The sequence below is a fragment of the Mytilus californianus genome, unplaced genomic scaffold, assembly GCF_021869535.1.
Source record: "Mytilus californianus isolate M0D057914Y unplaced genomic scaffold, xbMytCali1.0.p SCAF_13, whole genome shotgun sequence".
NCBI lineage: Eukaryota > Metazoa > Mollusca > Bivalvia > Mytilida > Mytilidae > Mytilus > Mytilus californianus.
In genome coordinates, this window is record NW_026262615.1 from 8,714,292 (window position 1) to 8,730,864 (window position 16,573).

The following is a 16,573-nucleotide window of genomic DNA, read 5'->3' on the forward strand; positions in this document are numbered from 1 at the left end:
GAAAACTGCTCAAAGCATCTTTGAGTTATTGTCCGAAAACGGGAAAATCACCCCTTTTTAAAAAATTTAATCCTATAACTAGGAAACGTAAAATCTAAAATTTATAAAAATCGAAAGGGAGCTTCATACGTCACTAGATTCAAACAATTCAATAAGTTTTATAAAAATTGGTTAAAGCATTTTTGGGTTATTGTCCGACATGTTGATGTTGGATGGACTGACAGACGCAGGGCTATTTGTCCCGTAAACAGGCTTATAAAAAGAAAACATGACCTCTAGTTGTTCTTTTGGATCTAATTTTTTATTGATCTTTTCTACACTTTCTTTTAATTTATTGTATCAATGAGATCAAATAACCTGTACTGATTTTTTTAAAACAAATTTGATATCTATAAATTGAAAAAGAAACAACTACTCTTCCTATGCACTTAATCTGATATAAAAAAAATCTTAAATTTCTGTATAAAGGGTGAACCATATCTCTGGATCCCAGATCAATGCATAATTATATTACAAACTACTGTTTTATATCATTTCCCAACATTTATCTTCACATTTATTTTGATGTTGTTAGACTTGCTGCCTTCTTTGTCTGTCAATATCATATTTCATCACATGTTTTCCAGCTGAAAAATACAGAAAAATGAATACTTTCACTTCAAGAGAATAAAACAAAGATAACTTTCACTAATGGGATATCGAAGGGGGAAAAACAAGCTGAAAATATGACAGTCAGAAAAACCAGCAGACATGCCAACTTTCCATCTTTATGGGGATATCCCCCATGACAGGTGGTTTTTTCCATCTTTATGAGGGATATCCCCCCATGACAGGTGGTGACCTCCTCCTTATTATACTTAATTATTTAGGGCTATTCCATTAAAATGTATGTGGGAGGGTAGGAAGGGAAGTTTAATTATTGAATGTGGGTCATGGGTCTTTTTTCAGTATGTGTCTATTACCATTATGCAAAATTATCTAAAAAATTTGTAAGGGTTCCGCGGAACCCAGTGTCTCGCCTACTTTTGCTGTTAATCGCAGGCTCAACAAAATAAGGAAAAAAATTAATAAAAATATTCCTCTCTATACTATCTTTTGATTGTAAGTAGCTTCTGTCCAAGTTTGGTAAAAATCCAGGATAGTTTATGAATCTAATAAATGTTTAAAAAACTTAAACTGCAGACTGTATGTAATATTAACTGGAAGAAAAACTAAGTCCATTTATAAGTAAAATACGGAAAAAATGGAACAAAATTTTAACAAAATTTCCTTCTAGATACTAGCTTTTAATCATAAACAAGCTTCTGTCCAAGTTTGGTACAAATCCAGGATAGTTTAAGAAAGTTGTAGAAATTTAAAAAAATTTAACCACAGAGCGAATGTAATGTTAACTGGCAGAAAAACTAAGTCCATTTATAAGTAAAATACGGAAAAGATGGAAATTTTTTTTTACAAAATTTACTTCTGGATACTATCTTATGATCATAAACAAGCCTCTTTCCAAGTTTGGTAGAAATCCAGGATAGTTTAAGAAAGTTATTAAAATTTCAAAAACTTTAACCACAGAGTGAATGCAATGTTTCCTGGCAGAAAAACTAAGTCCATATATAAGTAAAATATGGAAAAAAATGGATTTTTTTTTTACAAAATTTACTTTTGAATATTTATCTTATGATCATAAACAAGCTTCTATCCAAGTTTGGTAGAAATCCAGGATAGTTTCAGAAAGTTATTAAAATTTCAAAAACTTTAACCACAGAGTGAATATTTGTGGACGCTGATGACGACGACGCCGACAGAATGTAGGATCGCTATGTCTCGCTTTTTCGACAAAAGTCGAAGGCTCGACAAAAATGGTTCTTGGTTGTAGGGATATTTTGAAAGTCCCTTCCTACCCTCCCACATACATTTTAATGGAATACCCCTTAGACAATACTTTAAAAAAGGCATTCTTATTAATTCTTATTAATTTAGTATAAATGACATGTATAGGTATGCATTAGGTCCTCATGTGATTAAAATCCCCCATGAAAAGTTTGAAAAGTTGGCAGGTATGAACCAGGATTTATCCTAAAGGGATGGCACTAGATAATTTATAATGTTATAACCATAATATTGAATTAGATCAGATCAAAAGTAGAATTAGTTTCAGTTACATTATCATTAACAGTTGAAGAATTGCTTTCTCCTCCATTTTCTGTAAACTTTATCCATTCCATTCTAACACACTAAAATCTCTTTTCTTTCTTTCATGAATCTCACATCCAATCAGATTCAATGTAATAGTTTCACTCTCTCTTACCATCCAATTAAACAGACTGTAATATCGCATACATACCATGTCTTCTGCATCATCATCAGCAGGTGTTTCTTCTGTCTTTGGTTTGTCTTCTTCTTCATCTTCTGTGAATTTCTTCCCTTCTTCCACACTGACATCACTTTCTTCACTCTCAAGTTTGGTTATTAAGGAAAGATTTTCTACAATATTGGAAATATTTCTTTAAATTTTATACAATATATCATTATCATAAAATATAAAATTCATTAATATTATTCTTTGAGTGCTGTTTCTTTCAATTACTTTTTTTCAATTTTATTAGACATTGTAAATTCATTATTAATTGGCTATTTTAGTGGATTTCATGGGTTGAAGTTTGAATGATATGCAAAATACACAAATTTCCTTTAGGACTGTACGTAGAATTGATAAAAGAAAAATTCAAGTATGTATGAAAATGCATTCATCATCAATCCATAAAAAATAATTTCCATAATATACGAATTCTCAGTGAGTTGAAATGATTATTGAAACAATGAGATATAAACTTAGTCAGCTGTACTTGGTGAAGCAATTTAACTTCTGTACAATATATTGAAGAATAGCGACTTACCTGTGACTATTTCATCCCAGAAATCCCTTCTTCCTTTCTGTATTAATGTGTCTTTAAACTGTTTCAAGTACATATTAAAGGATTTAGCTTCCATTTTCTACAAAATACAATACAAATTTTAGAGGTTTTCTCCCATCAAAAGACATATTTTCTATATTGTATAATTTTTCAATTGAGAAGCCAGTTAAATGATGGTTTTTACTTTTCTTTATAGGTGTTATATACCTATCTATCTTATTGTATACAAATTTATTATTGACAAGTCCAACATTATTATAAACTAATGTGTAAATTCCCATCCAATCTTTTCAGAATATTATATTCAGGGTTTTTCATTCAATCATAAAGAGAAACAGATGTCTTCCCTTGACTCATTTAATTTTAGAATGCAAGAAATTCTAAAGCAATGCCCTATTGTACAGTTACTATAAAGAACACATTTTGGCAAAAATATTGGAAACTGAAATAATTTTACAATTTGGTATATTATTGGTAGACTTAAGGTATTTTTCAGAAACATATGGTGAGTATCATGGCCACTCTTGGAAAATTCATTTTTTTTATTCTTTCTTAAATTGCCGTATTTATCATTAAAATAAATGACATGCCCATTTATTGGAGTGTCTCTGTTTGAAATAATGATCATGTTATATTACACAACAATACAGATAAAAATATATAACAAGAGCGCACACACTGAAATGTCTTGCCTGTTTCACTTATTATTGAATTCATGCTGAAGGTCTGTAATATGAAAGTTTTATTACAAGTATCACATAAACTCAAGATTTTTAAAATTGATTCACAGTCAGATGAACCATCCAAGACAAACATGTACACCTAATATAGTGGTCCTATCGCTAACAGTACCTAAGAAACAGATCAAACCACAAAATCTTAACAATGAATAATGAAACATGAAATGAGGTCAAGGTCATATGAACCCTGTCAGACTATAGATGATAGTTGAGGCAATGTGTATAATGACAACTGTTCAGCTATTACATTTAATACACAAGTAACTTATTTCCCCCCAAGGCGACGTCGACAATGGACAAGTACAATAGTACAGATGTTATGTTCCAGCGACAATCTCAACACAGACAGACATATACACCGTACAATCATTCCATACACCAACTATAGTTGACCTATTTCTTATAGTATATGATAAACTGACAAAATTAGGATAACTAATAATTGACAATTGAACCATGAAAATGAGGTCAAGGTATTATGAACCCTGCCAAACAGACATGTATACCTTTCAGTCATTCCATACACCAAATATAATCGACCTATAGCTTATAATATCTGAAAAATAGATCAAACCACAAAACCTAAACATTGTCCAATGAACCATGAAAATGAGGTCAAGGTAAGATGAAACCTGCCAGACAGACATGTTCACCTAACAATCATTCCATACACCAAATATAGTTGACCTAATGCTTATCGTATCTGAGATAAAGACTTTACGACTTATCTTTTACCTTGATCACTGATCCATGAAATGAAGTTGAGGTCAGTTGAACTCTGTCTGACGAACATGTAGGCATTGCAAGGAACCCATATACCAAATACAGTTATCCTCATAATAAAAGAGTATTTCTTTTGACAAAAACACTATTTTTTTTTTCAAGCAGCAATTGAACCATGAAAATGAGGTCAAGGACAATGGACATATGCCAGACGTAAACTTTGTAACATAAGGTATCTGTATACAAGGTATGAAGCATCCAGGTCTTCTACCTTTTGAAATATAAAGCTTTATACAAATAGTTCATGCCATCACCACCAGATTGTAATACCTATGTCTCGCTTTCTATGACAAAATTCTGCCACTTTCATTGCAGGCAAGACAAGAATGGAGAAACTAACACATATAACATGGGGAGAAGATACAATGAGACGAAGGAATTGTAATGAAAAATTCCAGGAGAGCTTTTGGGATATAGTGTGGCTAAAAATCTTCATCAAACAAAGTAAATAATCTTTAGTTATTTAACATCATTCTATTTTTTTAACAAGTGAATTATGGGTAAATTCAATGATTGTACACCAAAATAAATACAATTTATTAACCAATGTTATTTTAGTGTATGTTTTGGAATTTTATGTATTAAATTCTGAAACAGTGAAGAAATTGATATGAATTTTCTTATATCCCATAGTCACAATGAGAATTTAACATCGGTGAAATCTAACAAAACTCTATTGTGTTGTAGTGAAGGGGACAAAACATTTGTTACATCATTACCAACCTTAATACACTGTTCCCTCAAGGTCTTCAAGCAATCAATGGCTTTAGGGTAGAACTGAACTCCAAAGGAACACTAACCTTAATACACTGTGCTCATAATGTCTTCAAGCAATCAATGGCTTTAGGGTATAACTGAGCTCCAAGGGAACACTAACCTCAATACACTGTTCTCTCAATGTCTTCAAGCAATCAATGGCTTTAGGGTAGAACTGAGCTCCAAAGGAACACTAACCTTATTACACTGTTCCCTCAAGGTCTTCAAGCAATCAATGGCTTTAAGGTAGAACTGAACTCCAAAGGAACACTAACCTTAATACACTGTTCCCTCAAGGTCTTCAAGCAATCAATGGCTTTAGGGTAGAACTGAACTCCAAAGGAACACTAACCTTAATACACTGTTCCCTCAAGGTCTTCAAGCAATCAATGGCTTTAGGGTAGAACTGAACTCCAAAGGAACACTAACCTTAATACACTGTTCCCTCAATGTCTTCAAGCAATCAATGGCTTTAGGGTAGAACTGAACTCCAAAGGAACACTAACCTTAATACACTGTGCTCATAATGTCTTCAAGCAATCAATGGCTTTAGGGTATAACTGAGCTCCAAGGGAACACTAACCTCAATACACTGTTCTCTCAATGTCTTCAAGCAATCAATGGCTTTAGGGTAGAACTGAGCTCCAAAGGAACACTAACCTTAATACACTGTTCCCTCAAGGTCTTCAAGCAATCAATGGCTTTAGGGTAGAACTGAACTCCAAAGGAACACTAACCTTAATACACTGTGCTCATAATGTCTTCAAGCAATCAATGGCTTTAGGGTATAACTGAGCTCCAAGGGAACACTAACCTCAATACACTGTTCTCTCAATGTCTTCAAGCAATCAATGGCTTTAGGGTAGAACTGAGCTCCAAAGGAACACTAACCTTATTACACTGTTCCCTCAAGGTCTTCAAGCAATCAATGGCTTTAGGGTAGAACTGAACTCCAAAGGAACACTAACCTTAATACACTGTTCCCTCAAGGTCTTCAAGCAATCAATGGCTTTAGGGTAGAACTGAACTCCAAAGGAACACTAACCTTAATACACTGTTCCCTCAAGGTCTTCAAGCAATCAATGGCTTTAGGGTAGAACTGAGCACGTAAGGAACACTAACCTTAATACACTGTTCCCTCAATGTCTTCAAGCAATCAATGGCTTTAGGGTAGAACTGAGCTCCAAAGGAATCCATTACTATTTGTTGTATTCTCTTCTGCATCTGTTTACTAGCTGTAATATAATGTATACATTACTGTGAAGATTTATAGACTACACTCGATGGTAGGTAGAATACAAATCAGTCAGCATAGCTAAAACATCGCTTATCTGACGTGATGATGATAATTATAATGGATGAATTCTGAACAAATTAATCATTTATTCAGGACAAGAACATGCTATGGTGGAGCAGGATCTGCAGGGATCTCCATGACCTGTTTTATGATGGCGCACCACCATCTTTAAATTGCTTCTGCCACGGTCAAATGACCCCCGCCATCGTTAAATTATCTTCCACCATCGTCAAATGATCCCAAACATTGTCAAAATTTATTTTCGTTTCTCTGGCCGCGGCCATTTTTATTAGCAATTATAATCAATTGCATGTTATTGCATAACCCATAGGCTTTTTGTATTATAATCCAAAGGGTCCTCCTTGTTACAGTTTAAAAGCCCTGAGGGATAACAGGCTAAAGATCACTAATCACTTGTACAGGTAGATCGACATAACTGACAGGAGAACACTTGACCAAGAAAGACAATTGATTGCATTATTTAATTTCGTTTCAGCAAATGCTAATGAAAATTTTGATTAGAAAATAAATTTTAATCCAGTTACAAAGAAGAACACGTGCTTTTATATTGACTTACGCAATCCGCATCCCATTTTTTAAACGAGTACCAAATAAGATGTAAAACAGAACATAATCTCATTCCAAATAACACGAGTCAAGCAATTATCAATATTGAATCACTTTAAGAGTTTAAAAGTAAATACATGAATATTAACTGCAACTTGATAATCTGAAGAAATTTCGTATCGTAGTTCCGAAATCATTTCGTAGTTTACAATCAAATTGATACATCCGGTTTTCCTGTTTACATTCAGAATAGAAAGATGCATGTTGCATAGTACATTACTATGAAATTTGCTATTTAAAGTCATTAAAACCTTAAAAGTTGTAAACGTTTGCCCTCCAAAACTTTCTTCAGCGTTTTACAAAGCGGGTATGAAACTTCTTGTCGTTGATGCTGCAAGCTGTTGATACCGGTTCATGACTTGACAGTGAAAACAAGATCCCCCAGGCCCAGATTTTTAAGCCCAATATCATTACCAAATAGCAGGAAAACGACGTGGGAACCTTTTAGTTTAGGACAGCTTGTGGTCATTCTTGACTAAGTGGAGGCCATGCAAACTTGGTATTGGAATTGTTACTAATGACAATTATTGAAAATATTAGTAATTTTATAAGGAAATAAATGTAATAAGCAATATATCAGCCTACGCACCATTCCTTATACATGGAAATGAATAAATGAAATACTTTCGATCACGCCACACAGTACACGCAGGATTTTGTAATGGTGAAAGTTCCTCCATCGTTAAATTTTCATCCATGGAGATCCCTGGATCTACATATCCTTCTGGAGCACCTATGATCACTCTTAGTTTTTGGTGGTGTTTGCCAGTCTTTAGTTTTCTATGTTGTGTTTTCTAGACTATTTGATGTTTTGTGGTTTTCTCTTTTTGCCATGGTATGCCAGTTTGTCTTTGATTTTACATGAGCTTGAATGTACCTTTGGTATCTTCCGCCTTTCTTTTATATGCTTTGATATAAACTCGGCTTTGTACTAGATCTAAACCATATGCCAGATTTTTATACATTAAGAGATACAATCAGATAAATATGTGTAAAATATAACAATACATTTAAAATGCATTGATATAAAAAAAGCAATTTCTTGTAATTAGATATAAGAAGATGTGGTATGAGTGCCATTGAGACAACTCCCATCCAAGTCACAATTTGTAAAAGTAAATCATTATAGATCAAAGTACGGCCTTCAACACAGAGCCTTGGCTCACACCGAACTGCAAGCTATAAAGGGCCCCAAAAATGACTAGTGTAAAACCATTCAAACAAGAAAACCAATAGTCTAATCTATATAAATAACTAGAAACGAGAAACACTTATGAACCACATCAACAAACAACAACCACTGAAAAACAGGTTCCTGACAGGTGCAAACAAATGTATTTTTCCACCAAATTTTGTGAATATTTGTGAATATTCAGTAGTTTATCTGAATACACAATCCATTTTACCATATGCAAAGATGGCAAATGTCATTGTCCCGTATATATATACAGTATGGGTCATAGAACACAAGAGTGCACATGCTGAAATGTCTCGCCTTCTTTACTAATCATTGATATTATATTGATAGTCCTAAATATAAAGCTTTATTACAACTGTCACATAAACTTAACATATACCAAGTAAACTAAACATTGACCAATGAACCATGAAAATGAGGTCAAGGTCAGATGAACCATGCTAGGCAGGCATGTACAGCTAACAATTCTTCCATACAACTAATATGGTTGACCTATTGCTTATAGTTTAAGAAAAACAGACCAAAACACAAAAACTTAACACTGAGCAATGAACCTTGAAAATGAGGTCAAGGTCAAATAAAACCTGGGTGACTGACATATAGATCATAAAATATTTCCATACACCAAATGTAGTTGAACTATTGCATATAGTATTAGAAAAAAAGATCAAAACTCAAAAACTTAACTTTGACCACTGAACCATGAAAATGAGGTCAAGGTCAGATGACACCTGCCAGCTAGACATGTACACCTTACAATCATTCCATACACCAAATATTGTAGACCTATTGCATACAGTATAAGAAAAACAGACCAAAACACAAAAATTTAACTATAACCACTGAACCATGAAAATGAGGTCAAGGTCAGATGACACCTGCCAGCTAGACATGTACACCTTACAATCATTCCATACACCAAATATTGTAGACCTATTGCATACAGTATAAGAAAAACAGACCAAAACACAAAAACTCAACTATAACCACTGAACCATGAAAATGAGGTCAAGGTCAGATGACACTTGCCAGCTAGACATGTACACCTTACAATCCTTCCATACACCAAATATAGAAGACCTATTGCATACAGTATAAGAAAAACAGACCAAAACACAAAAACTTAACTATAACCACTGAACCATGAAAATGAGGTCAAGGTCAGATGACACCTGCCAGTTGGACATGTACACCTTACAGTCCTTCCATACACCGAATATACTAGACCTATTGCTTATAGTATCTGAGATATGGACTTGACCACCAAAACTTAACCTTGTTCACTGATCCATGAAATGAAGTCGAGGTCAAGTGAAAACTGTCTGACGGGCATGATGACCTTGCAAGGTACGCACATACCAAATATAGTTATCCTATTACTTATATTAAGAGAGAATTTAACATTACAAAAAATCTGAACTTTTTTTTCAAGTAGTCACTGAACCATGAAAATGAGGTCAAGGACATTGGACATGTGACTGACGGAAACTTCGTAACATGAGGCATCCATATACAAAGTATGAAGCATCCAGGTCTTCCACCCTCTAAAATATAAAGCTTTTAAGAAGTGAGCTAACGCCGCCACCGCCACCGGATCACTATCCCTATGTCGAGCTTTCTGCGACAAAAGTCGCAGGCTCGACAAAAACTATGGTGACCCATGTCTGTTGCCAATGTTTGATGAAACAAAGAGTGTTAAATTTTAGCCAAAAAGTTTGTCAAAATTATGATTTTACTTCATAAGAGAGCACAATTATGACATTAGAAATGTTCTAATACAGCAGAGCTTGCTGTTTTTGTATTTATCAGATATTTTTACATATTTTGTCATCAAATGTGAAGTAAAATTTTACTGAATTATAGGGCCATTATTGACCTGTAGTGAACCTGTTCCTTTTACATGAAGTCATATCAATTTAATTACTACAAAACACCAGCCTTATCAGGGAGTGGTATTGTTTGAAATAGTATCCAGGAGATAAATAAAACTGTAAGACCTTCAACTAACCTTCATCAAATTTATCCACATCTTTTCTGTTGACCAATGCCAGATAATCTTCTACAGGTGTGACCGTCCCTACCTGCAATAATAGATAGTTTGTATTCAAGCATTTATTAACCATAGAAATACAGCAAACATATATTTTACCTTATACATACCATTACCATGTCAGTATTCAATTAATTAAGATATACACTTTCATTATACAGACAAAGGTTTAGACAGACCATTGAGTAAGAGCAGAATTTTTGACAGAAAAAAGTCTCAGGATTTTTCATTTGAAATGAGTGTAAAATTGCATGATAAGAGTAGTGGAAATAATAATAACCAGCTGCGCCATGATCACATGATACGCCCGTCACGTTTTCAAAGAATAAAGTTCAATAACTTCTCAATGTTATATCAGAAATTTATAAAAAACTAAAGGGAGGTTATCTTAACAGATATAAATAAGTCGACAAAGTTTAATGAAAACTGCTAAAAGCATTTTTGAGTTATTGTCCGAAAACTGAAGAGTCACCCTTTTTTTAATGAATAAAACCCCAAAACTCGGAAACGTAAAATCTAAAATTTATAAAAATCGAAAAGGAGCTCATGTCAATAGCTATAAACAATTCACCAAAGTTTCTTGCAAATTGCTGAAAGAGTTCATGAGTTCTTGTCCAAAAACTGGAAAATCCCCTTTTTTTAATGAAGAAAACCCCAAAACTCGGAAATGTAAAATCTAAAATTTATTTAAAACGAAAGGGAGCTCATGTCAATAGATATTAACAATTCACCAAAGTTTCATGCAAATTGGTTAAAGCGTTTTTGAGTTAATGTCCGACATGTTGACGATGGACGGACTGACGGACGGACGGACGGACAGAGGTATGCCATAATACGTCCCGTAAACGGGCGTATAAAAATTTGAAAAGATTTTTGCCAGAAGGGATATATATAAAAGTAAAATCTTCTTAAAAATCTTTTGAAAAATATAGAGGGTGCTGGACAAAATGTTTTAATGCACAGAGTAGATAAAAAACCCAACATTTTATAGCTAATTGTTGAAGGCCCTACAGTGACCTATTGATGCTTATTCATGTCATTTGGACTCTGTCTCATTGACAATCATATCAAATCTCCTTATTTTTAGATAATTTTGTATAGGGTTAGAAAATATATTGAAAAGTTGATAATGTGCACCACAAATATCCTTTAAAATTCTTTTCAAAATTCTCCTTGTAGTTACCAACAAAAATAAGTACATGTGGCCTATATTGTTTAACCCAAGGATTTTAATAGATTCATTGGACTTCCCTATCCTATGAATAGAATTGTTTAACTCAAATGCTAAAATGAGGTCAAGGGATATTTTATGACATTTAAACTGTATATAGAATGAAGTCTATATTCATACATTTCCCTTCTTTGTGCCCAAGGTTTATTATAAGGCCTTTAGTAACTATCATTTCCAGTAAAACTATGGTTGATGGGGAAAATTATTTTAACTTTATTCCCATTGCATGATTCAGTTTATAACAAGAGTGCACACGCTGAAATGTCTCGCCTTCTTTACTAATCATTGATATTATGTTGATAGTCCTAAATATAAAGCTTTATTACAACTGTCACATAAACTTAACATTAACCAAGTAAACTAAACATTGACCAATGAACCATGAAAATGAGGTCAAGGTCAGATGAACCATGCTAGGCAGGCATGTACAGCTAACAATTCTTCCATACAACAAATATAGTTGACCTATTGCTTATAGTTTAAGAAAAACAGACGAAAACACAAAAACTTAACACTGAGCAATGAACCTTGAAAATGAGGTCAAGGTCAAATAAAACCTGCGTGACTGACATATAGATCATAAAATATTTCCATACACCAAATATAGTTGAACTATTGCATATAGTATTAGAAAAAAAGACCAAAACTCAAAAACTTAACTTTGACCACTGAACCATGAAAATGAGGTCAAGGTAAGATGACACCTGCCAGCTAGACATGTACACCTTACAATCATTCCATACACCAAATATAGCTGACCTATTGCATGCAGTATTAGAAAGAAAGACCAAAACTCAAAAACTTAACTTTGACCACTGAACCATGAAAATGAGGTCAAGGTCAGATGACACCTGCCAGCTAGACATGTACACCTTACAATCATTCCATACACCAAATATAGTAGACCTATTGCATACAGTATAAGAAAAACAGACCAAAACACAAAAACTTAACTATAACCACTGAACCATGAAAATGAGGTCAAGGTCAGATGACACCTGCCAGTTGGACATGTACACCTTACAGTCCTTCCATACACCAAATATACTAGACCTATTGCTTATAGTATCTGAGATATGGACTTGACCATGAAAACTTAACCTTGTTCACTGATCCATGAAATGAGGTCGAGGTCAAGTGAAAACTGTCTGACGGGCATGAGGACCTTGCAAGGTACGCACATACCAAATTTAGTTATCCTATTACTTATTATAAGAGAGAATTTAACATTACAAAAAATCTGAACTTTTTTTTCAAGTAGTCACTGAACCATGAAAATGAGGTCAAGGACATTGGACATGTGACTGACGGAAACTTTGTAACATGAGGCATCCATATACAAAGTATGAAGCATCCAGGTCTTCCATCTTCTAAAATATAAAGCTTTTAAGAAGTTAGCTAACGCCGCCGCCGCCGCCGCCGGATCGCTATCCCTATGTCGAGCTTTCTGCGACAAAAGTCGCAGGCTCGACAAAAATGAATGATATTATTATGTTTTATTAACTTTTATGTAAAAATAAGATGTGCAATAATTGCCTATGAGACAGCTCTCCACCAGAGACCAAATGACAGAGAAGTTGACAACTATAGGTCACGGTACGGCCTTCAACAATGAGCAAAAAAATATTTTATACATGAATATAGACTAATTTAGTTCTTACTGGTTATGATATTGATATTGGAAGTTAATTCTAATTTCTGTGTATAAAAAAAGACTGAAACATATGTTATAATGATTGCATTTGACATTTGATGGGGTTAAGATTTACCTCCGTAACTTGGTGTATCCAAATACACCACATGATTTCAAATTTAAATTTTTTGGAGAAATAAAATGTCATCAAAGATAGCAGCTTTATAATTTGGTATCTATGATGAGTTTATATGTACTCAACACCTGTTTGGTCTACAAAAGACTCATCAGTAATGCTGAAATCAATTAAGTTAAAAGGTCAAATCAATTACGAAGTTGAAGAGCAGCCAGACTCAAAATTCAACCAGTCAATCACAATGACCTTATTTCAAAAGCAAATACTACTTTAAATGCATTCTTTTAAGCAGGTTATATATTGTTGTAGATCACCTTAAAACTTAATTAAACTAATAAATTAAGAGTTATTGAAGCATGAAATGAAGCTCATATTGAATTACTCAATTTGAATATTTTACCACAATCCATCCTCCTTTTATAAGAAAGTGACCTACCAAATCAGACTTATCACTGGGTATGTACTTACATGAGCAACATGAAAGGTGCCATATGTGGAGCAGGATCTGCTTGCCCTATAGAAGCACCGGCAATCACCATCTTATTTTAGTTGGGTTTTATGTTTTGTATACCGTTGTTTGTATTTTGGTCTTTTTTGCCATGGCGTTGTCAAGTTTATTTTTTCGACTTCGAGTTTTAATGTTACATTGGTATCTTTTGCCTCTCTTTTACACTATTCGTAATGTTCAAGTATTGTTCTACAACTGTGTAAAGTTTCATCATCATCAACATTCCTTATGCTCACCAGATGAAGTTATGTTTACCATGCACATCAATACACAGACAGACAGAGAACAGAAGAATGATTGCTATACATACAAAAAAAATAAAAATATTTTTGAAAGGGTATCATTTTTAAGAAAACATATATTTCTAAAGATAGCATATACAAATATATATGTATTTATGCAAACAGAGCTATAAATCTAGTAGCATGTGCCTTCTATTCATGTGGACCAATTTGAAAACAGGCCCAAAAATAAAAAATCTAAATACATGCATGGTTAGATTCAGCATATCAAAAAACACCAATAATTCATTTTTTGAAAAAATCAAACAAAATTTAATTTTTGACCCTTTGAACCTTAATATGAATCAATTAAAAAACAGACTCAAAATCCAAATAATAAATACCCAATTAAAATCAGCATATTAAAGAACCCCAAGAATTCAATACTTTGATAAAACCCCATAGAAATTGCTAAAGAAATGAGCAATTTATACAAAGTATACAAAGTATAACAAAACAATTATTTTTGTTTCCTTTTATCTAAACTGTTATGGTCATAAGCCCTAAAACAAGTGAAAGTGTGAGCTACTGCTCACTGATGATACCCCCTCCCAAATATTTTGGTAAACAGGAAGTTGTTGAGTGATGAATCTGAAAACACATCACACAGTGTAGCCGACTTATGTAAACCCTGAAACCAAATTTCAGAAATCCTTGTATTGTAGTTCCTGAGAAAAATGTAACGAAAATTTTCAACTTGACTATCATGTGTAAAATGATACAAGTGTTCAGTAAACAGGAAGTTCTTGATTAATTAATATGAAAAGGCATCACACGGTATAGCTGACTCATATAAACCCTGAAACCAAATTTCAGAAATCCTTGTATTGTAATTCCTGAGAAAAATATGACGAAAATTTTCAACTTGACTATCATGTGTAAAATGATACAAGTGTTCAGTAAACAGGAAGTTGTTGAGTGATGAATCTGAAAACGCATCACAAGGTATAGCTAACTTATATAAACCCTGAAACCAAATTTCAGAAATCCTTATGATGTAGTTCCTGAGAAAGATGTGACGAAAAATATTCATGGGACGGACAGACAGACGGACGGATGGATGGACTGACAGATGGACGGACAGACAGAGGTAAAACAGTGTACCCCCACTTTTTTAAAGTGGAGGTATAATTAATCCCCAACTTTATTTTATGGTATAACACCTTGTGGCACAATTAAATAGCAATAAATATACTTACACTCTAGTTATTGTCCAGAAACCATAAAATCCTAGTATCTGGCCCCTTTTCCACCCCCTTATTATTAAACGGTTTTGGCCATGACCCAAAAACCAATCCCAACTTTCCTTTTGAAGTATGGAACCGTGTGGCAAAATTTCATAGAGATCCATACTCGTATACACAAATTATTGTCCTAAAACATGAAAAATGCTTGTTTTTGTCCACTTTTTGGTCCTAATTACTATACTATATTACTATGACAATAAACTTCAAATTTAACCCCAACCTTCTTTTTGTGGTGTGGAACTTTGGAAAATTTTGACCAAAGATATATACACTTATACTCAAATTATTGTAATACAAGAGTGCACACGCTGAAATGTCTCGCCTTCTTTACTAACCATTGATATTTTGTTGATAGTCCTAAATATAAAGCTTTACTACAACAGACAAATAATTGTTGTTGGCCCCTTTCTAGCCCCTAATTACAAAACAGCTAGAACAATAACCCCCAAATTCTAACCCAACCCTATTATTGTGGTTTGGAACTTTGTGCTAAAATTTCATAGAGATCCATGAACTTATACTCAAGTTATTGTCTGCGAACCAAAATGTCTGCAGACGCAGACAACATCAGAACATAATACAACTTCCAATAAATTTGTGGTAGTATACAAATAAAGCAGATACTGGTATTTTCAAAGATAAGCAATATAGCCTTTTTAGCTCGGTGATGAAGGTGTAACTGTGTCTTTGAGATGAAGAACAGCAATAAAAGTGCTGTTCCTTTGCTTTTGTGTATTTTTTGCTGTGCAATTACTGATTTTGTGTCATGGATGGATACCCCATATATTTTGTTTTTCTATTACAGATATAAATTAATGAATGTTGATGTTCTTGTTTTTACACAACCATTAATTGTTTATAAGAATTTGAAAAATTTACGTCAAAAGGGAATAAAAGTTAAATTAAAATTTTAAATTAATTTTTTTAGAAATATAGAGGATGCTTGACAAAAGTTTGTAATGCAAGTGGAGAGAAATAAGCCTTTAATAGCTCAATATACAGTATAGGTTTTGCTAATGATTGAAGGCCCAGCTGTGACCTATAGATGATTATCAATGTCATTTGGACTCTTAAAACCAGGATTAACCAATCATTTTTTCTTAAAATGTCCGTTACAAAGTCAGGGATATTGCAGTTGTTATCTACAGTTGGTTTCTATGTATGTTGGGGTTTGCTT

General features: G+C 33.5%; 1 protein-coding gene across 3 annotated transcripts in view; it reads right to left on the reverse strand.

Moving 5' to 3' along the window:
* Window positions 1-240: 240 nt before the first annotated feature.
* LOC127723122 (X-ray repair cross-complementing protein 5-like) overlaps window positions 241-16,573 on the reverse strand; it is a 75,526-nt gene continuing 59,193 nt past the window's right edge. For all 3 annotated transcript variants that reach the window (XM_052229616.1, XM_052229617.1, XM_052229618.1), the window contains 5 exons: window positions 10,319-10,391; window positions 6,311-6,423; window positions 2,892-2,988; window positions 2,339-2,478; window positions 241-626 (listed from right to left, as the gene is read on the reverse strand). In XM_052229616.1, the coding sequence (XP_052085576.1) occupies window positions 612-626; window positions 2,339-2,478; window positions 2,892-2,988; window positions 6,311-6,423; window positions 10,319-10,391 (438 nt within the window). In that variant the 3' untranslated portion in view covers window positions 241-611. The remainder of the gene's footprint in view (window positions 627-2,338; window positions 2,479-2,891; window positions 2,989-6,310; window positions 6,424-10,318; window positions 10,392-16,573) is intronic.